We start from the raw sequence: 27,338 nt of genomic DNA on the forward strand, positions 1-27,338 counted from the left end.
TTATTCCAGCTTACCGCTTTATTTCAGCTTATGTTTTTTTATGAGGTCACTACCGATAAGTAAGCACTAAATCAGTACCCTCACATCACAACTCAAATTGCTAGAAAACATTGTCTCGCAATTAGATCATTTTAAAGGATTGATACCGTATGGTAATCTTGCACGAATTAAACAATTTCGTAAAATTAAAACGAAAAACAGCTGGTGTGTACGTCAACCGGTGAAAATAACTGCACAAAAAGCGTCAATGCAGGAATGCAGCACCTTCAGAGACGGCGCAAAACTTACTCGTAGGTTTGGCATCCTTTTACACAGGTCCACAACTCTCCGTGTTCCCAGAACATTGAGCTCAACTGCCCGCCTGAAAGAAAACAGTAAGCTGCAAGATTTCGCCAACAAAACAAGCAAGGAGTTTTGCATGACAAATATAAGTAACAGGAGCATAAAGCAGTACCACGATATATAATCACCGCATCCGTTTGAAAAAAATTATTGGCTGGCAATATTTTCGCCCCTACGTATTAACATGGTATCACATATTTCGTACGGCTTTCTTCACCACGCAGAGTTTCATTAGTTTCACGTGTGAGAGATATTATTTACAGCTCCGTTTATGTTCATTAACTGTATTCACACACTCTCCCCACAAATATTGACCTACCGATTACAACAATACACTGAAAATATCACTGATATTTGAAGCTGTATAGTGCTATGCTTGGGAGGTACTTCTTCGGCTCCAACTATGCAATTTTCCTGTACACAAGACTGTAGAACGTGCTACGTAGCTGGTGTTTCCGCATACTTACTTGAGGGGCTCATTGAAATTGACTGTTGCAGCTGAGTGGAAGACGATGGATACCTTTGCCTCTAACGTGGCCTGGTCGGTCGCAGTTAATCCGAGGTTATGCTCAGCGAGCTCTCCTGGCACCGCCTTCACTTTGCGCATAGCGTTCGGCTGCTCTTGGTTGAGGCGCTCAAACACCTGCGCGAGTAAAATTGGCGATAAGTGGACTTTTTTTATATGCCAACACGTATGCCTCCCCGGTATAAATGTAGGAAAGAAGGAAATTATAGGGCCAATGCGTACTATGAAGGTGGTTCGGACGTCGTTAGCGTCTTGTGTGCCTTGTAAGTTTGCAACATTGTGCTAGTTTGGAACTCGCATGAAACAGATAGTCCCGGGGAAAGTGTGGGCCAGCACACCTCTGCGGTTGCGCTCTACTCTGCGGGTTTGTAACACTGTAAATTATGGCGCTCGAGCGGAACGGAAAATGGTAAGCGTATAGGCAGATACACGTGCTTCTGGGTTTGTTCTGCTATGCGAGCACGCGTCCCCGTGTAAGTACTGGGAATCGCACGCAACAAAATATCTCAGGGTAAGTGTCGGCCGGTGAGTAAACTTCTGCGGGTATGCGCTATAGCCCCTGTTAATCTTAACGGGGCGATAGTGCACACCCGTTAGGCTTAACGGGTTAGGCTTAACGGTTAGCACGTACACTGTTAGGCTTAACGGGTCCTGACGTCGAGCGTAATGGCGTGCCTGTCAAGCAGCGTCAAACTACGTCAAGCTGCTGGTACCGGTTAACGTCGCAAGACCTCGAAGCTTTATGTTAGGCCTAATGTGAGGCAATAGCGTATGCGACCCCACTTCCTCCTTGGCACAAGCAATATAGTCGGTGACAGCTTAGTCGGTGAAATAGTCGGTGAAAGCAATATAGTCGGTGAAAGGGATGTTGTGCTCCTCCGCAACCAATGGCGTCTTGCCGTTTGCATGACGTCAGTGGGGTACGTTTTAAAGAACTACTTATAATATGGCCGCACTCGCTTGCCCACCGCCGTCGTGCCGTTTAGCGTCAACAACCTTGCCGAGAGCCAAAGCGCTGCACGCGATTTGTGTTACGAATGTGCTGTAGTGCATTAAGGAGGCGCTTTATCGTCGTTTGTTCCGTGTGCGTCTTTCTAGTCGTGATTCGTGCATCATGCAGGAAATTGCGGTTGTCTGTTTTTGTGCGCAACGTCGTCACCGATCAACAGAGAACATTGAGGCTGCATCTATTGCTGTAATGATTGTGGAAAGTGTGTCTGCGTAACGCAACCTCTCTGAGGGAATAATATGAGTGGCTTTCTTCTACGACAGTAGCGGTGACCAGTTGCAAGGGTTCTTTTTTCGTGCTGTGAACGTAGGCTAAGCCCGAGGTTGAGCGCTTCTACGTATAGTTTGTGTCCGCCTGGCAAGACGCTGTCCCGGATTGTGCTCGCGTGTGTGGCGTGTTGTTTTTGTCGCATACGGCCGGCCGCTCGTACAGGCTTACGCGTCATTAAGTGTCTCATTATACTTCACTGAAAACAGCAGAAGGGACCGTTCCTGACTGATTCGCATCGGCTGCGTATGTTGTTCTGGCAGGTCGTGGTATGACCGGAGCAACGACGTGGTTTTTTTCCTGACGTAAGCGTGCATGATTGCAGCATTATTGGAGATACGTGAGAAAAAAAAATTCCCGCGCCATCCCGCGAGGGGAACACGAGTAAATGCAGAGCATTGGGGGTCGTTAACGCCGCGTAAAGTCGCGTTAGGGTGGGTAGTTGGGTCGTAGTTGCGTTGGTGTTGGTTTGGGGTAGAGAGAGGAGAGTAAAGTCGCGTTAGGGTGGATCGAGCGTCAACCAAGGAAGGAGCGAGCAACGCAGTGACTGAAGCACGAGCGACCGCTAGCCGCTTTATATTTGCAGCGCGCGCAGTAGAGGGAGAGCAGTACGGGGGGGAGAGCGCGCATGCGCAAGCAGCGCGCGCCCTTTCACGCCCCACCGCGCTGCTATCACGCACCTGTTACGCCGAGACCGCGACGGAGCGAACGGGCTGACTACGACGCATGCGCGCGCCAATGCTGTTGAGAGAGAGGAGGGAAGGAGGAGAGGCGCACCTGCTGCGGACGCGGAGCTGTGGACGCCGTCCGACGCAGGAAGAGGCGAGGCTAAGAAATGCTCTGCATTTAAAAACGAAACGTTAGCGCACAGCCACCTGAGACTGCGTAGCTTTACAGGCACAAAAAAAAAGCAGTGTGAACGAGTGTGAATATTGATCAGGTAATCAAATAGTGACTAGATTTTGGTTGTTTGTAATGCCCCTGCTACAGTGGCGTCCGAATGTCATTCGAACCGAATGTTATTTGACTCAAATGCAAAGTTGTACTGCTCCACTGGGTTTTGAAATGGCATTCAGCTCAAATGACATTCGAGTCGAATGAGCACCCGGAGAGACACTTGGGGCTCTCGAATTCCATTTGCTGCACTATAGCGCAACAAGTCTGCATGAACAAACATATTACTGGCCTACTTAGAACAAATAAAATTTTCCTAATTTTGGGACCTTGCACAACATTCACTTAAATAATGATATTGTTATGGGAAGCGCAAGTGGGCGCTGGCGCATATCCCCTTGGGATCCATCACCGATGACGACGAAACAGTGGATGGAGCATGGTCCTTGGTGTAGCGGTTGAAGCTCCACCAGAATCACCAGGCAAGAAAGAATAGCGCGCCGATGTCACCACGTGGGGATCGATCACGGAACAAAAAAAGTAAAGGCCTATCTCCCCGCGAGGGGGACTCGAGCAAATGCGTCGCAGACGGGGTGGGTGTATTGCGTTAACGTTTAGTGTTTGGGGAGTTGGTGGTAGTGAATGCGTTGTATCAGCAGCTTCTTGACGTAGTTTGAATGAGTCAAGGATATAAGGCGCGTTCGTAGCCTTTCATTCTGTGTCGGTTTTGTGGCGCAGTGGGAAGGGCACCATGTACCTCGCGTTCCGCCCACAGGTAGTGAATGTGTTGTATCGTCAAGGTGGGATCTCCCGCAGTATCGGCAGCTATCTCAGCAGCTGCTAGCATCTAAACCAACGACAGCATGGGGGATACCATCTGCCCCAATGTACAGCAAAACATCGTGGTCGTCAGTACCCCGAAGGACGCCTAAGCCATTAGTATTCCGCGATAAAGACGATCATAGTCCAAGGCAACTATCAAAACGTGAACGCCTACGAAAGCGTCCCGTACGACTCCACCAAGGGCGTCGTATGTATCATTCCCATAGAAGATTGCCCAAGGGACATCGGAAACAACATTGTAAACACAAGGAACCCTTTGGCCCTGAGGGTCAAACGCATCGGCACTACGACTATAGTGATCGTCGCTTTTAGCGGCCGCAAAGTTCCTAAAGTTCTACATTCGATACGGGGCTGCGTTCATCCCCTGCCACCTATACCGCAAGCAAATTGACATGTGTCCCCAATGCAACAGGTTAGGCCACCGTAAAGATGTGTGTCCCACTCCGACTTTTCGTACGCGTAGGGGCTGAGTCGGGCCACAATTGCACCCTAAAGTGTGGACTTTGCGGATGAACACACCTCACCGCTAGTAAAGAATGCAAGGACCGCTATAAGACGTAGTACATCGTCCGCAGGAGGCAATGGGAGTGCCGAAAGGTCAACGAACACCTTCCCCCGCGCAAGGAGTTCCCAGCTCTCCGCCGGAGCTCAATCAAGTCCAGAACGCCTTTTATGGAACGCTGCGCCTTGCGTAATCGCAGCTCTATAAGAAGTAGCTGTTGTTCGAGAGAGAGTAGCTGCAGTAGGAGCGACGCAAGCACCGACAGGCGCTCGTCGAGCGACGGAGTCACCTGGGCCGATCCCGTAAATATGGAAAGAGGGAAGCACTAGACAAAACGAATGGCAACCAAAAGCCAAGGCAATTGCAGAGAGACGGCGAAATCAACGCGCTCAAGCAAGAAAAAGAACTAATGAGAGCCACGATTCAGAAGCTCACTGAGGAGATCGCGGCGATAAGAAAAGAACGCCAGTCCGCGAACGTCGCAAGCGTCACAAGTCCGCCCAAAGCAGTGAAACAGCCTACGCCAGTGGCCGAAGAAGACGACAGCACCGACGAATATCAGCACAGTGAAACTCCGGCCCCCAAGAAAAGGGCAGTCTCTGAACCTTCATTCAAGAAGCAGACCCGCGCAGCGATAGCTGCGAGCAGAAAACAAAGAGTTTAAACCAGAGATCCAGGAGATCAAGGAGACTCTCACCAGCATAAAATCAGCGATCGAGGCCATCATGAACGACCCGATATTCACCCAATACGCCCAAGTACACGGCAACCAAGGCAATCATGCGCAACCCAACTTCTAGCTAACATGGCCTCCAACGCACCACAACTAAGTCTGGCAATGGAATTGCCGCAAATTCAAGGGCAAGAGAGCGGCGATACAGCAGCACATATCCCAAGAATGCGCCGGACGTCATACTACTGCAAAAAACACTCGAGGACGCCCCGACCCTTCCCGGATACAGAGCTCACTCCAGTCCGACGGAGGACCGAGGCGTCTGCACCTTCGTCAAGAAAGGGCTCCCCTTCATAGAGCACAACTACAAGAATACCAGGATAGAGCATAAGTTCATCGAACTAATACCAACCAGGAAAAGGAAATAGAGCATCCTCATCCCTCATCCTCAGCCGTCGCACACAAAGACTTCAACGATTCCGGTCACTCCTGCACAGAGCCTGCAAGACGAAAGACCGGCATAGACTTCTAATCGGGGGAGACTTCAACGCCGCTGACCCCGCATGGGGCTACAGCTACATCATCGCCAAAGGAAGAAACTTATCACAAAACGCACGCGAGCTCGACCTCGCCCTCATTACGGAGCCGGCTCATCCGACAAAGATTGGCAACTCAGTGACTCGAAAGACCACCCCGACCTTACCTTCATCAAGAACTTTGGTTCGCAACCGGCAACGTGGTACAACACATTCATGGACCTGGGCAGTGACCACCTGATCACATAGAAAAAAAATGTCCTTCTTTACGGGGCATACCAGGCTGGCACACATAAATTCAAATGGGATGAATGAAACGACTTCAGGAAACGAAGAAAATCGCAACACGACGAAAACTCAAGCCAAATCACGGACATCCATGCATGGTGCCGAGACCTAACAGGCAGCGTCGAGGCTGCAAATAAGAAGATCGAGACTGAACTCGAAGTTGACAAGATGGACAGCCGATTGGCACACATGATCGACGCCAAGAACTCTCTACTCGCACGTTGGAAGAAACAAGGCCTCAACCGCAAACTTCGCAAAAAGATCGCGGACATGGAGGAACATTTTCAGGAGCTTTGCAAGCAACAATAGCACGAGCTACGCTACTCGATCAACGGCCAAATGCACAACGGCAAAGCATGGAACACCCTAAGACATCTATTACACGAGACGAAGACCAAGTCGCATCAGCGTGACCGACTGGCTACACAAGGAGACGATGACCAAGAATGATACGGTCGTCAAAATGTATCTACTGAACAAAGATGTGCCACAGTCGGCCGTAAAACAACACGGCTCATATACCGGCGAGACTAATGAAGCCCTGGACCGCTACATTAGAGTCGTGGAAGTCAGAACGGCTCTCCATGTCCTCATCAGCAGATCAGCGCCCGCCCCTGACCGGGGCCCGTTCCTGACCGGGTAACGAACAGAACCCTTAGGAACCTCGATCACCAGTCAATAGAAGCCCTAACGAATTACTACAACGAATGCTGGAGAACAGGCAAACTCCCCCGACAGTGGAAAAAAGGCCAAAAGATCCTAATCCCAAGGCCGGGCAAGCTTCCGTACCCGCACAACCTCAGGCCTATATCGCTGACGTGCTGCAATGGCAAAGTCCTCGAGCACGTCCTCCTAGTGGCAAAAGTTCTCCGAACAAATAGAACCCTTCTCCCACATGATAATCGGATTCAGGCAACACCTGCGCACCCAAGACGCCATGCTTCAGCTCAAACACCAAGTAACAGACGGTCAGACCAGCGCCAACAAAGCCATATTAGGTCTCGACACATAGAGTGCATTTGACAAAATCGAACGCGCTGCAATTCTAGGACAAATATCGAAACTCAACCTGGGAGAGCGCAGCTACAACTACGTTAGAGACTTTCTAACGAAACGAAGCGCCGAACTCGTGGCGGGTTAAGAGTCTGCGAATGTATTATAGGGCACAAAGGCACCCCAGAAGGGTCGGGAATCATCCCCATGCTCTTCAATCTAGTCATGATCGGAGTGGCAGAGAGACTCGAGAAGCTTGAGGACGTCGAACATACGATCTGCGCCGATGATATCACCCTATGGGTATGCAAATGCAAATGCGGCGACGGACACATCATGACAGTACTCCACAGAGCGGTCAACGAGATTGAAGATCACCTCCAAGGCACTGGTCTCAGATGTTCGCCAAAGAAGTCGGAACTACTCTTGTCCCAACCGGCAAGAAGACACAAAAGTAAACCGCAAAGGGAATAGTATAGATCACGATACGCACCAAAGATGTTACCATGATACCCACGGTACCTAAGATCAGGGTACTAGGAATGATCGTAGAATCTCATGGGAGGAATGGGGACACGGTCAACCGCCTTATATACAAGGCAGCCAACGCCACGCAGCTACTCAAACGAGTAACCTCTAAAGGGGACGGCATAAAGGAGGACAATCTCGTCCGCTTAATTCGAGTGTTTGTGATTTGTCACGCAACCTACGTGGCTGCAAAAAGATCAACATACTGATACATAACGCTCACAAGATCGCCCTCGGCCTACCTTGACACCACGACCACAGATTTGCTGCTATAACTAGGAATCCACAACACGCTCGAAGAGATAGTAGAAGCACAGAGAGTGTCTCAACTAGAAAGGCTATCAGCAAACAAGACAGGCCGCAAAATCCTCGAAAAACTCCAGATCAGATACCACCGGCAGCAAGGAAACAAGAGCACGCTCCGAAGTTCGCCAAGCCCCACACATAGACCCAATACCTAGGAGCGTTCACCCACAGAACAAGGCAGGCGCCAAGCCTGAGCCAAAGCCCTGACGGACAAACACAGTGAGGACCCCGGCGCTCGCTTCGTCGACGCTGCAGAATACGCGGGCGGCAGCCGCTACACCGTGGCGGTAGTTGACGCAGCAGGGGCCACAAGATCCACTGCAAGCATAAATTGTGTGAAGTCCGAGGAAGCCGAGGAGGTGGCCATAGCCTTGTCGCTTGCCGACAAAGGCTGCGCCACAGTACTCAACGACGCGCGCCAAGCAGTACGGAATTATGCCAAAGGAGAGATCTCACCCACACTGGTCCGCATCCTGCAGCGAGCCAACCTTCGCAACCAAAAACACATTAATTGGTTCCCAGCACACGAGAGACAAAAGAAAACGGAAACGAGTCGGCCCACGTCGCAGCGCGAGCTATATATCTCACCGCGCTGGCAACGAAGTGGCCACACAACTCTGGTTCAACACGAAGGAAAGACTCGCCAACTAACACGATATCACCAAAGCGTATACCGCCTCTCCCTCCAGCCAGCGACAAGCTGGGCAGAGCCTAGGCCGTAATCTTCCGACAACTACAGACCCTCCTAACGCCACTAATTCTACACAGAATATACCCCGATGCCTACCCTGACAGCAAGTGCAGGGTATTTCTCACCCTATTTCTCACCATGCGCACCCACCTACCTACTGAGGCGGAAGAGGCAGCAATAGCGCTGGCCTTTTTTCACAGCCCTACCCCAAACGCCATCTTGTCCGATTCTCAATCTGCTATATGAAACTTTGTCCGAGGGTACATATCAGCCAAATCTCTCAAAATTCGTCTCCGCAATCCCCGCAAAACGCCCATGGAGATAGTGCGGACACCTGCCCACACCGGCTTGGGGATAATGAGGCGGCCTACACAGCAGCTTGAGATATTACTGCCCGAGCAAGCCTTTCAGTTACCCCTAACGACGGAGTGCAATAGATAGCCTTATTACGTACGCGGCCATTACCGCGCACTACCGCTTCCGCCACCAGAAATACCCCTCACTTCCTGCAACGGAAGAACGATTCTGGCGGCTCCTTCAGACCAATACCCTTCGCTGTCGCACACACCTTCATCGTATATCCTGATAAGTACCCATCACCCCTATTCTCGCTTTGCGAGGATGTCGGCACCATATGCCACACTATTAGGGCGTGCTCCCAAAGCCCCTTACGCCTAATTTCCTCTGTTAATCAATGGGAGGCGGCGTTGGGCGGCTCTGACCCAAGCCCTGGTGGAACGTCCTCCCGAAGTCACTGCTGGGCTGCGCCCAGTGGTCACCGACCCTCCAGTGGCATACTGCAGTGGAGATTATTCCTCGTCCTCCTAAAAAAATGGGAGGGGAGGGTACCTACAGAATAGCACATACTCTCAGCGTGGGATCTGCCAACCGAAGAATCCATCACGAGAAAGCTGCACGTTCAAGTATCGTCGTCGTTAGACGAATGTGTGCATCATTTTTGTTTCACATTTCCCCCTTTCCATTTGTATGTTGTAACACTGTTGAAATGTTGTGAGCCACGAGCAAATACTGTACTCGTAATAAATCATTCAGTTTGCGCTCATGCTGTCCACTTCGTTTGTCTTTTGCAAATTGTGTACCTTGTAACGCAAATGTACACAACTAAATTCAATAACAGCAACAGAACGAAGCTCGAGGACTGTCTAGGGACCGGGCAGCTGGACGGGTGGCGCCACCACCCGGCGCTCCCCTCGTCAGCGGAATGAGCCGGTGCGTTGGACTACACAGCCTCCCGTTGTTTTTGTCGTGTTTGCTTCGGTGCTTTGAATGTTTTGGTGGTGTTGTGAGCGTATATGTGCGGTGAAACAAAGTCTAGACAGATGTGTTGAGTTCTTAGATGCAGTAATGACTACGCAAACTTGTCGGACGCTTCTAAAGTTGGGTATCGGCTTCAATTGCATGAGCGCATTTTGCAGCGACTTGCGCTTGGCTACACCAGTTCTGAGTACGAATAAAACTACTATTAGTAGTATTATTTTCTTCTTAAATGCACTAACGGCTACGCAAACTTATTGGATGCTTGTAAGGTTGGGAATGGGCTACATTGACACGAGCGCTTTTTGCAGCGCTCTGCGCCTGGCTCCGCGCAATCTGAGTAGGAATAAAACTATTAGCAATAATATTATTCATTTCTACCACTTTAAATTATCTTCACTGGTTTCAATGACTACGGTTTCCACGCCAGCCTTAGCGCTGGGATACCTCGATACGTGTGCTTTAAATAGAAATGCACCTGCATACGAGATGGATTACTGTGTAGCCGTAGAAATATGTTGCGGTAGTTTACACTTTCTGTAACCGTGAGCTTTGTGCCTTCGGTTTTGGTGAGCGACACTGTGACAGCATGGGAGCCTGAAAGCCGAAGTGTAGATCCCACATTTGTGGTGGTCATTTTATCAAGTGCCAAAGTTATTCACCAACTCAACATCCCAAGCTACAAACCGTCCACCATCCCTCCTCCCCTTCGTGTTTTACCACCTGCGTAGAATAAAGGCTGGCACCGATAGTTAAAAAAGGTGGCAGCGTTAACGTCAGCCGGTGTTTTTATTGCTTAAGTATTCTTTACAGAGTACCTAAAAGAATCCTGTAATGCCTGGTGAAGACACCAAAAGCGCGCGATTAGTTGCCTCAAATATGGGTGCATCAGCCCGAGTCCTCCAGCACAGACACATTTCCGACACGCTTGACAAAGTTTAGATTTGGAGAGGGGGGCATGCAAGTTCAAAATTAAACAGCAATATCATCTAGCCCTCCGTCTAATGATTACGATGTTTGAGCGCAAAGCTTTCTTCCTGCGAAATCGAATGGGAAATGGTCAAAGTCAAAGACGCTGCGATCAAAAGACCAAAGTGTGTGCTGGTCAAATTCGACGCTCAACTAGTCAAAGTTTAAATCCAGAAGGCAACCAAGGAAACCCATACGATAGAGCTTTGCGATAAACTCTCATCGTCGTTACACGAAGGTGTGCATGATTTTTCAAGCGTAGGTGGCAGCTTGTAAACCGACCGCAGCATTCAGTTGTGAAGCTGAGTACAGGTTTCGGGCACCCTCCTGTCTTGCGTCCTTCAGCCACGCAGGAATTGGTTTTTGAAAAACCATTTACCAACTAGCCAGCAACCATTGCAATTCTTGTAAAGCAATGCTTCTCCACGACAAGCAATAACGTTCTACTATCATGCGGTATTTATTCTATCAACGATTCCCGATGACTGTAGTAAGAGCATTTCTGTGAAATTAAACACGTTTCAGCCGTTGGTAATGAAGTTACGGAAGCGCCGTTCATCACAATTTCTGTTTTGAGGTAAATCTTAGAAGGCATCCCCCAACTTTGTCTTTCGCTTGTGCACGACGGCGACGCCGTTTCGTCATCAACTGCCCAAGGCCAGCGCCGCAGCATTCCTAGATCGGTTGCACACACCGGCTTTGTGGGAGCATCTAGCTGCAATATACTCCTCAATATGCGAAACTGCATGCAGGCATAAAAAAATGGCATGAAGCAACGAACTTTCACTTCCAGCTTGACTTCCAGCTTGGCGCATTGAGCGTCGTCTGCTATTTGTAAACACCGAGTATGGGCGTAAATCACACACATGGCATGAGTAAAGATCGTTTCCCCGAAGTCCGGTGTCGATCAGGAACCCAATCGCCCGGGCTCCGGTTGATTTGGCAGGAGGCTGGCTGGGTGATGGTGTTGAAGTTCTTGGAGATGGCGGTCGAATTGACGAACTCGAGGCGTTGAAGTCGATTAAGTAAAACGGGAGTTTATGTACAGCTATTTACAGTATGAAAACTGGGTACATGAGAAATGAAAAGAAAAACTTCAAACTTCAGCTAGAAGCTAGCTCCGAGTGCGCACAAATCACTCGAGCTCCTCAACTTCGTCTAACTCTTCCTATTCTCGGAGCGTACACAAACCGCTCGAGAAACGACGGCCGAGACTCTGTCTCGCCGCAAGATCCGTCTAGTTGCCCGGTGCGGCGCTGCACCCTGAACCTCCGACGCGATCTTAACTTCGACTAGGGGGCTCCTAAATCCCAACCTAGCGTTAACGGTCGAGACTCCTTGTCTCGCCGGGAACTGCCAGCTCAGCGCTCAGACGAGAACGATTTCCAACGGCCAAGTTGGGTCTTATATAACCTCGAGATCACACTCTCTCGGGAACGCCCCTGTAGCGTTCGTACACGCGTATGGGCGTGCCCAAATACATGTAGACAGCTGTCACTCAGCACGCCACGGAATATTCATTGAGGCGCCGCCACCTTCGGGTCAACGGCACGCTCGTAGACGAGCAAGTTCGAGCGACCCCGCGGGGCGAAAACGAAAGACGGCGACAGTGCGTCATGCTGACCAGGGCGCGACAACAATGGAGACGCCGGTAATCCCAGCGGGTCCGGCAGGCGTTCCTGGAATCCGGCGCCGCCGTCTGCCCTCCCAATGGGGGATTATCCTTGAGGAATGCGAAGGGCCAGACAATCCGTCTCCCGCGCACGCCGCGACGAATTAGCGGTGGCTGCAGCGCAGTGTCGGCAGTGCTACGTCGCCAGACAGAGCGGCGCGTTCTCACGCGCAGCCCGGGCACCTGGCCGCTAACTCGTAAGTGGACCTTACAACTCCCCCCTTTAAGAGGGTTACTGGGCCTCTTGGTTCAGTCAATCCGAAAAGAATTTAAAAGGGCCACTCGTTTCAACTCTCCTTCCGCAATAACAGCGGGATAAACAAACAAACAAACAAACAAAAAACACGTGGAAGGAGCTAGGTATAACCACAAATGAGCCCCCTTCTATTTCTCCAGCTGATCCAACTCCCTCTAGCCTAAACTACAGACACAACCTATTCACTAGCCGTTCAACAGGGACGGAATACTCTAGCAAACCGGAAACACACCAGAAAATTGCTAAAAACACTAAGTGCGGGTAAAAAGAAATTGGGTCGTGTCTCCGGAGCGCGTAAACGCCACCAACAACGGGACAACTCAAGCTATAACACTGATGCGCGCTATAACCGCAAACACGCACAATCATTCCGGCACTCGACAACAAGAACAAAAGGAATAAGAACTGGTAAAGAACACGGGCAACTTTGCAGTCAACAAAAATAAAACGTTAAGAAAGTTTGCATTGCCACTATACGCACGCGCGCAAATGTCCTCCGTGACGGCGTAGCATGATAACGTTCCTTCAAGAATGTTCAGCTGTGCTTTCGCTCACTTGCGGTGCACGGAAAGTTCAGTTCGGTGCGCGGGTCGATCAATTCGGTGCACGGATCGAGCACTCAAGGCATCTCGTCGCGCACAACCGCGGCACACACACACACACACACACCACCAACGAAAAAAAGACGGGTGAACGGGAACGTTCACGTCCGTCGTGGCGGTGTTAAGGCTCGGAGGCAATTCAATACTAGCCTCCCCAAGCAACAATCTGAAAGCAGGGGAGTGCATTCGCGTACTTCCCGCCCCCTCTGCAGATGATCCAGACCGCGAAGCATTGCAATGTCAACGCAAGTCTCGACAATTTAGCCCCATGAGGCGAACACAACTTCGGGGAAGACGGAGTGGTATCGCGAAATGCGACTTCGCTTCCTGTCCCATAGGCCAAGTGGCCATGCCTCTCCACTGCCCCAACGTAAGGCAACGCTGCGCGCTGGCCGCGTGAGCGCAGGGTTGATGCTGGAGCGTAATGGCGGCCCGCGAACGCGACGACCTTCTCGGGATCATTCTTTCCCCTACGCACGGACTGCCCCACAACAACAACCTCACAAGCACCTGTCACTACCAAAAAACGCTCGTGCACGCTAGGTGCATTCTGAGCAGAGGCCGGACCAAGACAGTTTTTCAGCCGTCCCAGCACGCACTCATCCTGCCACAACTCAGAGCTCGGGCCTGTGACACACGGCCAGGTCGTAGAACTTAGTGCGTCAACCCATCCAGCGCGGCTCCCGACTGAATCTCGGTGATGGCCGCAACCAACACTAAAGCTACGAAGCTCTATCTCGGACACCGGTTTCGCGAGATCGCCGATTGCGTCTCGTTCCTCGCCTCCAACTGTAGCTGCCTCCTCACACGGTTTTTCCCTCTCCTTCACAACCTCCTCGGGAGCTCTCATTCTTGGTTTCGTAGTCTCCACGCCCGCGTTTTCATGTTCTCCATCGGCCTCCTCGGTTACACTCTCACCCTCAAGACTACCAAACCCACGCGACATCTCCGTATCGTTCCTACCCTCGTCAAATGCTCTGAGCTCCTCATCCTCCGTCTTCTCGCGTTCTCTCTCACTTCCTCTTCCATTTTCTACATGTTCAACCCAGTCTACCTTCTCAGCTCCCTTATCCGCCTTTAACTCCTGCTTTTCCTCAGCCCGATCGTCAGCTCCGTCTCTTTTTCGCTCCGTCTCATCACATGCTTTCTCGTCTTCTCTCTCCCTTCTCCTCTGGGCGAGCGCCTGAACGCCCGACACGGCGTTCACTTTCTCGTGCAACTTTCGAGCGGAATTTAGAGCGCGGCGGGCCCCGAGACTTTCCTGCGCGACTCCAGTCTCCTCCGGTCCACCGATTAGAGTTTGGGTACTGGCCGTGCCAGCAAGTTCCGCATGCATTAGCGCAGTGTCCGGCGCAAAAGCAGCAGGCGGCTCTACACTCGCAACAACGGGGCTACCCCTTGACTCTTCTCCTATACCGGACGCGCTCGCTTGAACACTCCGCGTGCTCGCCTCCTTTTCCATGCAGCTGTTCACGGCGAAGCCGCTCGCTTCCCGTGCGCAGCCACGGCCGCTTATCTCGTCGTCGCGCGGCTTCAAATTGAAAAACGGGCTGCCCCCATTCAACTTTGCTGTCAGCGCGTAACTGGGCCTGTTCGAAGGGTTCTGTCTCATGCGCTGCAGCTCCATTCCCAAACTTTGCCTGCGAGGCTGCTCGTCATGTTCGAGCATCGCTTCATTACACCGCTCTACGGTATCACTGGCCGCGCCTACCTCGTCGCTCCTCCACCCAATGTGCATCTCCGCGCGTTCGACATCGGCGGAAATGCTAGCCTCGTTTAGGGAGTCACGGCTGCTTGCTTTGTCATCGCAATGTACAACCTCCAAACACTGGCCCGAACCATTCAACTTCGCTGTTGCTATACAACTAGCTGGGTCTGTGCCCCATTGTTTCTGCTCGCGGGTGTCCGAGCGCAAGGGCGTCTGCCTTCTCCGCTCCAGCTCCAACTCATACCTTCGCAACCGCTCTTCAGATTCGAGCTTCAGCCTTTGCATGCGCTCCTTAAATTCTCGCGCCTTTCTTCTCTCGCGTTCTTCGAATTCGTGCGCTGCTTTTCTCTCTCGTTCTTCGAACTCGCGGTCTGCTTTTTCCCTTCGCTCTTGAAACTCCAATTCCATTCGCCTAATAATCATTATTTCGGACTCCGCTTGGACCACCCCTCCTGCTGCCATGTTCGCCAGCATGCTCCGCGTGACTACCATGCAACCCCAGTCTCAGCCTACACCGCCACAACGAAGCGCAAGAAATCCCACTCACCCGCACCTCCGGTGGTCGGCCGCTGCGTCGTTGGCCCCGTGCGCTGGTTTGGCTCTGCCGCTCCCCTCCGCGCGGAGCTCGGCTGCCGCCGATGAAGGCGGGCTTGCGTCTGCTTGCTGCCCCTGGTTGCGGCCTGGTGATTTCTTCTGCCAAATCCTGCCGGCTGCGCCAGTAAAGATCGTTTCCCCGAAGTCCGGTGTCGATCAGGAACCCAATCGCCCGGGCTCCGGTTGATTTGGCAGGAGGCTGACTGGGTGATGGTGTTGAAGTTCCGGTCGAATTGACGAACTCGAGGCGTTGAAGTCGATTAAGTAAAACGGAAGTTTATGTACAGCTATTTACAGTATGAAAACTGGGTACATGAGAAATAAAAAGAAAAACTTCAAACTTCAGCTAGACGCTAGCTCCGAGCGCGCACAAATCACTCGAGCTCCTCAACTTCGTCTAACTCTCCTACTCTCGGAGCGTACACAAACCGCTCGAGTAACCACGGCCGAGACTTGGTCTCGCCGCAAGATCCGTCTAGTTGCCCGGTGCGGCGCTGCACCCTAAACCTCCGACGCGATCTTAACCTCGACTAGGGGGCTCACAAATCCCAACCTAGCGTTAACGGTCGAGACTCCTTGCCTCGCCGGGAACTGCCAGCTCAGCGCTCAGACAAGAACGATTTCCAACGGCCAAGTTGGGTCTTATATAACCTCGAGATCACACTCTCTCGGGAACGCCCCTGTAGCGTTCGTACACGCGTATGGGCGTGCCCAAATACATGTAGACAGCTGTCACTCAGCACGCCACGGAATATTCATTGAGGCGCCGCCACCTTCGGGTCAACGGCACGCTCGTAGACGAGCAAGTTCGAGCGACCCCGCGGGGCGAAAACGAAAGACGGCGACAGTGCGTCATGCTGACCAGGGCGCGACAACAATGGAGACGCCGGTAATCCCAGCGGGTCCGGCAGGCGTTCCTGGAATCCGGCGCCGCCGTCTGCCCTCCCAATGGGGGATTATCCTTGAGGAATGCGAAGGGCCAGACAATCCGTCTCCCGCGCACGCCGCGACGAATTAGCGGTGGCTGCAGCGCAGTGTCGGCAGTGCTACGTCGCCAGACAGAGCGGCGCGTTCTCACGCGCAGCCCGGGCACCTGGCCGCTAACTCGTAAGTGGACCTTACAGCATGCCTCGTAAAGGTCACATCCACGCTCAAGATTTACCGATCTGAAAAATGCACGGGGGTTACGAACGCTTTGCAAGCCGCACCGCAAAAAAAAAAAAAAAAAAGCACCCCCATTGCGAGGGGCACGATCAAATGCAGAGCATTTCCGCGGGGGGCGCGCCTGCAAGTCTTATGGATTACGTATTGGTTGTTGTTGTTGTAATTGTTGTCTTCCAGCGTAGACATTGTCGATGAAGTCGATGTTGAAACGGGAAACGTGCCGTGAACCCCCTGCCGCGGCTATGACGCAACGTGGAGCGGCTATGACGCAACGTGGAGCGGCTATGACGCAACGTGGCGCGGCTATGACGCAACACAATCCAACACAATCCACTTTAATCCAATCCAATCCAAATCAATCCAACCCAATCCAATCCAAGCCAAGCCAATCCAATCGAACCCAATCCAATGCCCCTCGCTAGAGAGTGTTATAGCGCCGAAATCGCGCCACCACACGAACGCGTAATGTTGACGTCACGATCACGCCACAGATGTTAGCGCCGGAGCGCGCGCGAACGACATATGTGGTTTAAGCGCGAACCGACCGCGGCGAGAGAGCGCGATGCGAGCGCCCCCACCTGTTCTTGCGCTCGAACCGACTGTTGCTCAGCGCGAACCCAACGCGGCGAGAGAGGGTGTTGCGAGCGGAGAGAAGGCGAGGAGAACGCGGGGGAGAGGGCGCACCTGTGGCCGACGGTTGAATGAGTCAAGGATATAAGGCGCGTTCATAACCTTCCATTCTGTGTCGGCTTTGTGGCGCAGTGGGTAGAGCACCATGTACCTTGCGTTCCGCCCGCAGAGTCGTGGGATCGAAACCTGGCGCCGGTAAATATTATTTTTTTATATAGTGTAGGGGGAGCGATACGGACTACGACTACGGACGTCAACGCGGGTGACATCGTGAGTTACTGAAATGCTCTGCATTTAAAACGGCAGAAAGCCATGCACAGTTACGCTGCGCTGACCGCCACCGGCATTCCACTGACGAGCGGAAGCGACGGTGGTGCCATACAACGGCCGCCCGGTCCCTATAGTTTACCCGTAAAAGGCAGCATACTAGAAAACACCCAGCGGCGTTCCCCGGCCGTTGCTCGAACTACTGTAACGACTTAGATCTGCATGGTTTGCAATGTTGTATATATTTCCATGCTACATGATCCTTCATATTTTTGAGTTGCACTTTTTTAGGAAATATGGACTCTCAGCTTTCACGATGCTCATTTTAATGTAATTTATGGTAATATCCGTGATTTGCTAACGTACCAGTTGTACACACTAAAGGAACAAGCCATGCAGTAAATTTAGCCTGCGGGCATGCCTGTGTGTCGTCATTCTTATCCAGAAATCGGCAAGGTGAACGGTGCGAGGGGAACGGCCCTTTTGAATGCAATTTTATCGCGGAAGATTCACGTAAGTGGTGTCAAAAAACAGAGAACAGGTCATGTGCACTTTGGACTTTAACCTCATGCGGCATGTAAATAATGTTTACCAGTCCCAACTGTGTCCCTTTGAATAGCTTCGGGCTTGCCGAGAACAGTTCTGTACCGAAACACAGATACCGATACATGTCACTGTATTGTGTGCATAGTTCACCTTAGATCTGCGCATTGCTTCAATCCTCGCCTCGGGTTTTTCTCCTTTCTTCTGTCGCACGAGGAGGTAGACCTCCTTGACACCAGGACAAGAGCGCATTAGTTTTTCCAGTAGAACCTGAAATGTGGAGGGCTGTGATGAGACGCACGCCACAACAGTTTTTCCAGTAAAATCTGAAATGTAGAAGCTTTCGTTAAAAAAAAACACCTATTGCTATTGAGTTCATTCTTACGAGAGAAATTACGAAGGTAAGCTTGCACGCTTCAGCAATCTATACCTATCAAGAGAAGTGCCGGACTGACTGACTGAGTGACTGACTGACTGGCTCATCAATGCCCAGCCAAAACTGGTAGGTCTAGAGACTTGAAATTTCGCGAGTACATTTGCGTAATAGCATAGGTGCTCACAAAGGCGGGATTTTCGGAAATTGCACTTGTAACCGTGGAAAAGGGCGAAATTGTGTTTTCCTAAATTCTTGATTATCTCGGTCTCCCGTTCACATACCGAAGCGCTTTTTGTTGACATGTCTAGCCTTTAAGAATATCTAAAAAACAGTTTCAGGATTTCGCCCTAACAAAGACTGTCGAGGTGATTTCGCAATTTTGGACTAAAAGGGGTGTTCCTGAAGATTTCCCAATAAATATATCACTGATTCATTCATCCAATTGGTTTTTGCTAACATATGTTACTCATACAAATGCAGAAAACCAAGTGTAAGGATTTCGCCCTGCGACGCCGGTAAAAGGGCCAGATTGTTTTTTTACAAATGACACGCCTGACGAGCCGAAAAGGCCTAGAAGGTGGTGTCCACGCCTTGCCAAAGGGCTGGTTCAAACGGCTTCAAATTTCGTGAGCAGATTGTGATTACGGTGTTGCAGCTCAGTATTGCGGTAAATTTTAAAAATTACACCAAGGAGCCGTTGAAAAGCAGTGAAATGTTTTTCAGATATCAATTTTTTTATCGCTCGTTATTCGATATATTGAACTGGATGTTGATATAGGTACTGAGGTATCTAAACATTGTTCTACAACAATTTTCTATGACACCCACCTAAGAGAGGCAATCAGGATTTCTGGAAAGCGGTGTGTTTTTACACATTCCTCAATAATCACACAGTGCGTTGATATATCCAGGGAGGAGGATAAACTTTATTGGAAGCATCGTAATGTGGTGTGGGGCCCTCAGTCCAGGACCCCATTGGAGACCCCTGCCGCTACGGCCCTTTCCACCAGCCTAAGCTGGGAATCGAGACCGGAGCTGGACAGCTCCTTCTCCCACTGCTCACGGGAAGGGTGCGCGATTCTTGGAATTTTGGGGTTTGCCGAACACTCCCATACCATATGGTACAGGGTGCCCGGGGAAGCGCAAAATTTGCACAGCTGGAAGTACTTAGTGGGATGGAGCAAGTGAAGTTTTGACGGATGAGGAAACGTATTTGTTTGGAGGAGCCGGAGGCAGTGCTCCTGTTCTTTGGTTAGGGATGCATGACCGGGGGGATATATCATTCTTTGGCACTTATAGTACCCCGTTATGTCCTGATACGTAACCAAAGGACACGCAGTCTCTAACCTACACCCTCGTGTCGCCTGGCGGGATAGATCTCGGGCGATGTCATGGGCGGTCGTGTTGCCCTTGAGGGTTGAGTGGGCTGGCGTCCAAATAATCTTTACTTTTCTTTCGTGTGGCTTTTGCAGCAGGATGTTCAGAGCCGTTTTGGAAATTCTAACACGAAGGAAGTTTCGGCAAGCCTGTTGCGAGTCCGTAATAACGGTATCCGCATTTGTCTGGGAGATGGACAGAGCAATGGCCGCTTCCTCTGCCTGGGTAGTGGTTGGGAAGGGCAAGGTGATGCTGGTGAGGTGGTTCTCTGTTGAAGTAACCACGGCGGTCATGGCTCCCCTTCTGGCGTAGTCGGCGGCGTCTGTGTAAACCGTGCGGTCTCGGTCCCTGTGACGTTTGTCGAGAGTGCGCGCTCTTGATTCTCTTCTCCCTGCGTGGTGAGTTGGGTCCATCTTGCGGGGTATAGGTGCAACGTCAATGTTTATTCTTATTTTTGGAGGTACGTCGCGTACTTGCTGGGATCTTTCTTCGGGGGACGCCATTCCCAGTCTGGTGAGGAGACTCCTCCCGCATGGCGTCGTGCTCAGTCGCAGACGCTGGCTGGCGAGGTGGGCCTCGACTAGTTCGGCGGCCGTGTTATGTAGGCCCAATTTCAGAAGCCTGTCGGTCGAGGTACTAATAGGGAGCCTCAGAGCATGCTTATAGGCTTTCCGGATCATGGTGTCAATCTTGGCCAAGTCGCCCTTGCTTAATATAGCATAGGGAATGGCGTAGGTAATGCGTGAGATGACGAAGGCCTCTACCAGACGAAGGGTGTCCGCCTCCTTCATTCCCCTCGCTTTGGTGGTTATTCTTCGGAGCATGTGGGTAATTTGTCCCGTTGTGTGATTGAGCCGGTTAAGAAGAATGGTGTTTGAGCAGTCCTCTTGAAAAGTCATACCGAGGACTTTGATGTGAGGTGACGGTAGGATGGTATGGCCGTCCAGGGTGATCTGGATGCCGGGATCTTGGACTTTTTTCCTTCTTCTCTTCCCGACCATAAGAAGTTCGGACTTGTGTGGTGAGCAGGAAAGCCCGCACGTCCTTGCGTAGTCACTCACAGCATCAGCGGCCAGCTGGAGACGGTCCTGCATCTCGCCTACCGAACCCTTGCCTGTCCACACTGTAATATCATCGGCATATAAGCCGTGGTGCAGACCCGGGATGGCCCCCAGGATGGTAGGTAGGCCTATAAGGGCTATGTTAAAAAGTAGGGGAGATAAAACCACTCCTTGTGGTGTGCCTCTGCTACCCACGTCAATGGGACCGGAGGACAAGTCACCAAGCCTGAGGATGGCTTTTCTATTTGATAAAAAATCTCGGACGTAATTGTAAGTCCGTGTTCCGCAGTCAAGGCTGTTCAGGTTGGTCAGAATCGCTTGGTGAGTGACGTTATCGAAAGCCCCTTTCAGGTCCAAGGCCAGGATGGCTTTCGGAGTGTGGCGGTTGGCTTGGCCCGTTACATCTTCTTTTATCTGCAGGAGGATGTCCTGGGTTGAAAGGTGACGGCTGAAACCAAACATGGTTGATGGCATCTTGTTTGTTTCTTCCAGGTAGGATTGAAGTCTTTCGAGGATGATATGCTCGAGTAGCTTCCCCACACAAGAGGTGAGGGAGATCGGGCGGAGGTTTTCGATATCTGGTTTTTTCCCCGTTTTCGGAATTAAATGGACCTCGGCCGTCTTCCACTCCGCGGGGAGCGTACCGTCCCTCCAACAAGTATTCATAAATGCGGTTAGCGCAATCACCGAGGACGTATCAAGATTCGCCAATGCCTTGTTTGTTATTTGATCTGGTCCGGGAGTGGTGTTCCTGCGAATTTTTGCAAGTGCTGCCTTGACCTCGAAGATTTGAATGTCGTTGTCCAAATTGGGGTTGGGCTGTCCTTTGTAGTTCGGGAAGGGTGGAGTGGAAGATTTTGGCGTATATCTTGTTTGAAGTTCTTGAAGGAGGTCGTCCTGCGTACCGGGGAACGAGTGCATAACAGTGGCCATTACTCTGGCGGACTCACCCTTGCTTTTTGTCGGGTCTATAAGGTACCTCAACAACCTCCATGTCTTGGAGGTACTGAGAATCCCCCTTAACTCGTCACAGAGTGAGAGCCAATTTTCTCGACTGAGCTGCACTGCGTACCGGGCCGCTTCTTCAGTAAGCAAGGCAATGCGTCTCTTTAATTTCCGGTTATGTCGCTGTCGCTTCCAACGACGAATGAGACTCCTCCGGGCCTCCCACATGTGGAGTAGCCAGGGGTCGACGTGCGGTATTTGCGTCGTGAGGTGAACCTTCTTCGTCGTGGCTTTAATGTCCGCCCTGACTTCGCTGGCCCATTCCTCTATACTTTCAATTTCTTTCGGAGACTGAGTCTCTCGACGCTCTCGAAATTTTCTCCAGTCTGTGAGTTTCGCTTCTCCGACATAAGCACTGTAATTGTCCGCAAGGATTACGGTGGAGATTATGTCGTGGTCACTGCCCAGGTTCTCTCCAGTGTTACACCATCGAACTTGGTTAATGTTTCGAATGAGCGTGAGGTCGGGGCACGTATCTCTGGTCACGCTGTTGCCCGTTCTCGTAGGTACCGACGGGTCAGTCACTAGCGTGAGATCCGCCTCCTCGATGGCGAGATTGAGTTCTGTACCCCTGCCATTCGTGTAGCCATAACCCCAGAGGGGGTGTGCGGCATTAAAGTCCCCGACCACAATGAGCGGGTTACCTGCCGATTTGGTGACCGCCTGTTTAATAATAGAATGGATTTCAGACGTCCTGTGCTTTAGTCTGCAGTACAGGTTTAGTGTGAAAAGACTGTTGGCCTTCTCCGCGTTTCTCGGTATCAGTTCTGACAAGATTCCTACTTGCTCTTGCTGAATTAAGGAGTGTTGAATCGCAGTTATGCTTTTCCGTATGAGGGTGCTTGAATTATGTCTTTCGGTGTCCCCGTGTGTAACATAGCCCGGTAGCTTTGCTGGCCCGTTTGTCTCTTGAAGTGCAATGACATCAGGCATTCCGCAGCCGGACCCCATGTACTGCATTAGAGAAGCGATTTTGGGTTTTATGCTCCTGCAGTTCCACTGCCATAGTATTAGCTCCTCCCTCTTCTTGCGTTCATTTGCCATGGTTGGCGATGTCGGAGTTGTCCTGAGTTTCTTGCAGTGATGGTCGCGCGTACGGTTTATCTCGACGCGAATGTCTGGTCAAAGACTGCACACCTGGGCTTTCTAAGGCTTCTACACGACTGGTTACAGCGGCGTTTGACTGTTGAAGCTGGGCTGCGGTAGCCGCTAGGGCGGCCACCTGTTGTGTCAGTGCTCTTATCTGCGCCGAAACCTCCGCTGTGAGGTTAGCTACTTGTTCTTTTATCATTTCGCCAACCATTTTGGTGATTGCCTCTGAGGATTGCTTAATTTCTTCTCTCATGTCTGATTTTAGCTGCTGAATTTCTGGTGAGTTTTGAGTTTCTGCAGACTGGGTTACTGAAGTCTTTAAGGACACAAATTCTTTTTTTAAGTTCTGAAGTTCGGCTTCCAGCTTAGAGCACTCAGCTTTAATCCTATCATTTTCAGCTTTTATCTGGTTACATTTCGTACACGCGGAGTTGGGGGCGTGAGCAGTGAGAGAAAGAACTTCAGCCCAGCTCACCTTTTCATTCTCTGGTTGTGGATGGGAGCTGCTCTTCCTTCTCCGAGATCTGGATCTGGATGTAGACTGGGAGCTCCTCGATGTGGTAGTTGTCAGGATAGGAGCCGTCGACCTTGAGCTGCTGGACCGTCGCCGAGACGTGCTTCGTGAAGATCTCGACTGGGCCGCCGGAGCTTTCCGCTCGATTCCACGCTCCCGATCCAGAGCCTTACGCCGCAAGATGTAGGGCTCGCAGAATCGCTTGGGACATCCCTTACTGGCCGTCAGATGGTTTCCCTTACACAGGGCACAGTAGGGCTTGCAGTCGTGTCCCGACTCAGGATTCCGCAGTCCACAGAGCTCGCAGGTTCGCACGTTCGGGTTTGGGCATACATCAGAGCGGTGACCCGTGGTGTTGCAGCTGCTGCAGTACGGCACAGTTTTCTTATAGAGGTAACACCTGACTTCAACCCCTTTGTAATACACGTAGAACGGCACTTTATGCCCAAGGAATGTGATCACAACCGTTCCTGTAGTGCCGAGGCGTCGACACGAGAGAAACTCATACCCCGGCAAGTACAGGTCGTCTAGAATTTGCTCCATAGTATAGTGGTTTGGAACGTCATGGATGACACCCTTTGCCGACTCGGAGGGAGCGAGCCCGTAGAGTAGATTCGTAGAGTAGATAGGGTAGATTCGGCCACCAATGTTCAATTGTCGGATTTGATTGAGAGTCCTGGCAGCTTGCTGATGAGGCGTGCTCACAGTCAAGATATTCTGGGTCTCATCCACACGAATGCGCAAGTCGGCTTCGCGCCACGTAAGTTTTGCTTCTTGCAGAAGCGCTTCGGAGAGCTGGGCAGGGCTAAGCTTGGCGAGGGCTAGGCCTTCTTTCGGCCTGATGACAAGCTTGTAGTCGTCTTTCGGCAGCGGCGGGGGCTTAGGCTTCGCGTTATGAATGCTCGGTCGAAGTATCGGCCGCGCAGGGGTATAGGTTCTGGTTCTTAGTGTCGCTCACCTTGGCTTTCCGTCTTTGGGCCCTACTTACATTCAATATCCAGCCTTCGTCTGGATTGCTTTCGATCGGCTCCTCTTCATTTGAACCGCATTGCATGTTGTCTTCATCTTGGGTATCGTCGTGCTGCTTGCTGAGAGGTTCAGTCGAGGCCATGGCCGAGCTCGCCATCGCCGCTGAGTGCGTACTTGTACTAGGCCAAACGTTAGGCCCAGCGCGGCGCCGCCGCCTCAGGGAGAAAACCGGCCATGAAAAACGAAGTGGTGCGCTAACGGGCAAACCTTTGGTATGCACAGGGTCCTGATGACTTCACGCACAACGTCCTTATGCTTTCGCAAGGAAGTATTGAAGTAGCGCACTTCTGGAAGGTCGGTTTTAGCAGAGCATCGCAGACTTGGCTGTTCAAGCCGACGTCTTCTTCTTCTTTTCTGATATATCCAGTTCTTTTTTGCTTGCAAATGATGTCAATACATTTGCCCAGAAATTCATTTGAGGGTTTTGTCCTAACATGCGGATAAAAGGACCAGGATGATTTTTAAATTTACACCCCGTTGGACTGAAATTCAGTTGAGTTTTCCCGCCTTCGCATAGCGCTCGCCACCTGTTGGCACTTTCTGCAACCACGCGCCTCCGTAGCAGCCCGTGTCATATATCGTAAAACTGTGACCGATGAGCATCGTTCATACCTTCGTAGGTTCCCAGGGGTAAAAATACCTTCCCTCACCCAGTCCGCCTCCATTGTTTGTTCCCAGCTCAACCTCCTGCCGAATGCGCAAGACTTGTTTACAACCCTCCACTCCTCCTCATATCATATTACAGTGCAAGCAAAGCCCCGATCTCCCTTCTGTTCATGCATACCCCCTACCCACCCCTGAGCTGTGGGCAAACCTGGTGACTAGCAGAGGTCTGGATGTCCAGACACTTTTGGCCTCCAGAACGAGGGCTGCCTGCTCATCACATGGCTGCCTGGAATAGGGAACCACCCCTGCTTCACCGGCTTAATAAAACGTTTTTCACTCACTTACTCACTCACTTGAGCGCACCATATTGGTGCGATTTGTTTAGCGAGAGTTCTAGTAAAACACGAGCTTCAGACATTTCCCATTACCACGACAAGCCTCCGCTGGAGCACTCGATTTTGCAGCAGGTAGGAGTTCTATATTGTGTAAAACTTCATGGTGAAGTAGCCAATTATGACAACTAACAAATAACTGAACACGTGTTATGCCCATTAGTGTCATTAGTATAATGGCCCCACCGGGCATCGCCGGTTACTACCGCTACAGTCTTTGTATAAAACGGCTGCCATGCAGATTTCCTAAAATGTGCTCCATTCCGGGGAGAACTTTTTTTAACACCCCGCTTTCCCGCAAATGGGTGCGCTATTTTGTGGCGTTGAGATGATACGAAACTGTGTGACACATTACTCCAAGGCAGTTAGGCTTTATTCGTAGTATAGTACCGACCGTGAATTCCTGGAATTTTTCAACACATATCACTAACCACCGTCGTCCAAACTCAGCCTCCCACTGATTGCAAATTGTGGCACTGACTTGTTGTCGTGCATTTTGTGGGTGGGTGAATTACAGGTAATTATAGCCACGATGTTTTACCATCTTTTTTTTTTCGACAATCATGACTAGAAATCACTCCAGGGAATGCAAATTAGCTGACACATACCTTTCCGAGGAACCCGGTTCCTCCGGTCATGAATACCACTTGGTCTTGGTAGAACTGCGCGATCTGGGAGGCGCCATTTCCATTGTCAATCACGGCCGATGTGGCTGTTGTGGCCTGGGTGTGGTCGATGGGGCCTGGGGGTCGCTGGTGCGCGGTTTCTTCCATGGCGGACTGTCAGCGGCGCCTCGCAAAACACGAGTAGACAGGACGACCACTTGTGTACGGCTGCAATAGCTGCTGTAGAGTATGGCACGATCTGAAGGCAAACGCGGGAGGGACGACCGTGCTATAAGATAACGGCCCCGCGTGGTTATTTGAGGCTCTCTGGCGGCTGGCCAGTGCCGCTTTAAAACGCTGCTTCACAAATCACTCTTTTTATAATTGGAGCAGTGGGGAGAGCGTCCTACCACTGATCTCCACTTAGTTGCTGGATGTCGCTTCGCCGCTGTCGCGGCCGGGCGCACGCACGGCCACCGGAAGTTCAACGGCTCGTTCCGGAAGTCGGGCGTCTGCTGCACTTCTCAACCGCTGATAAGCGTCACCATTAGCGCATTTTGGCATTTTGATTATACACATCGCGTTCAGATCGCAACTTATGCTGTACCGAAACATGCGAAGTTAATATGAAGCAGAATTTAATTGCGAAGGAGAACGAAAATGTCACTTGGGTCTTGGTTTGAGAGGAGACGACGCAGCTCGAACGGGATTTATGCTAGCCAGTGGACTTTATGATTCGTGTTAAATGCACGTCTTGCAATAAATTAACAGTCGTGAAGGGACTTGCATTAGTCGAAAACAATAAATTAACAGCTGTGAAATGACTTGGATTATTCGAAAATCGACTAGCTAAGCAAGTTCGATATCAACACGAAGGAAGCTGCCTGAAACAAAAGAACCGATTTGAGGTTTGCTACGGGCCGACAAAAAAAAAAAAACAACAAAAAAACAACAACCTGGAAATGACTGCGCAGCTTGCTCCTGTTTTACATTTGAAGGTCAGTACATCGGAACCCTTTACAGTATGAATTCAAGCATATGTGTGTTTGGAAATTATACCACTAGCATCTTGGACAGCTACCATAGCACCACTAAGATACATAACGCAAATAGGAGCATTTAAAAAATTGAAAGAAAAAAATTGGGTACTTCAAAATTAAGATCTCGCGCTTTGTAACGTAATGGAGATGTTTCTCCAATTAC

At 51.0% G+C, this 27,338-nt stretch overlaps 1 protein-coding gene across 1 annotated transcript in view; it reads right to left on the reverse strand.

Annotated features, from left to right (window-relative positions):
- LOC144174622 (fatty acyl-CoA reductase 1-like) overlaps positions 1-26,603 on the reverse strand; it is a 54,187-nt gene extending 27,584 nt beyond the window's left edge. The window contains exons 1-4 of the mRNA XM_077703399.1: positions 26,139-26,603; positions 18,232-18,348; positions 810-985; positions 289-361 (exon numbers count right to left, since the gene is read on the reverse strand). Coding sequence (XP_077559525.1) covers positions 289-361; positions 810-985; positions 18,232-18,348; positions 26,139-26,303 — 531 coding nt within the window. The 5' untranslated portion in view covers positions 26,304-26,603. The remainder of the gene's footprint in view (positions 1-288; positions 362-809; positions 986-18,231; positions 18,349-26,138) is intronic.
- Between the last annotated feature and the right edge of the window lie 735 nt (positions 26,604-27,338).

This window comes from Haemaphysalis longicornis, unplaced genomic scaffold (genome assembly GCF_048455015.1).
Source record: "Haemaphysalis longicornis isolate Haplotype H1 unplaced genomic scaffold, Haemaphysalis longicornis Haplotype H1 scaffold_3, whole genome shotgun sequence".
NCBI lineage: Eukaryota > Metazoa > Arthropoda > Arachnida > Ixodida > Ixodidae > Haemaphysalis > Haemaphysalis longicornis.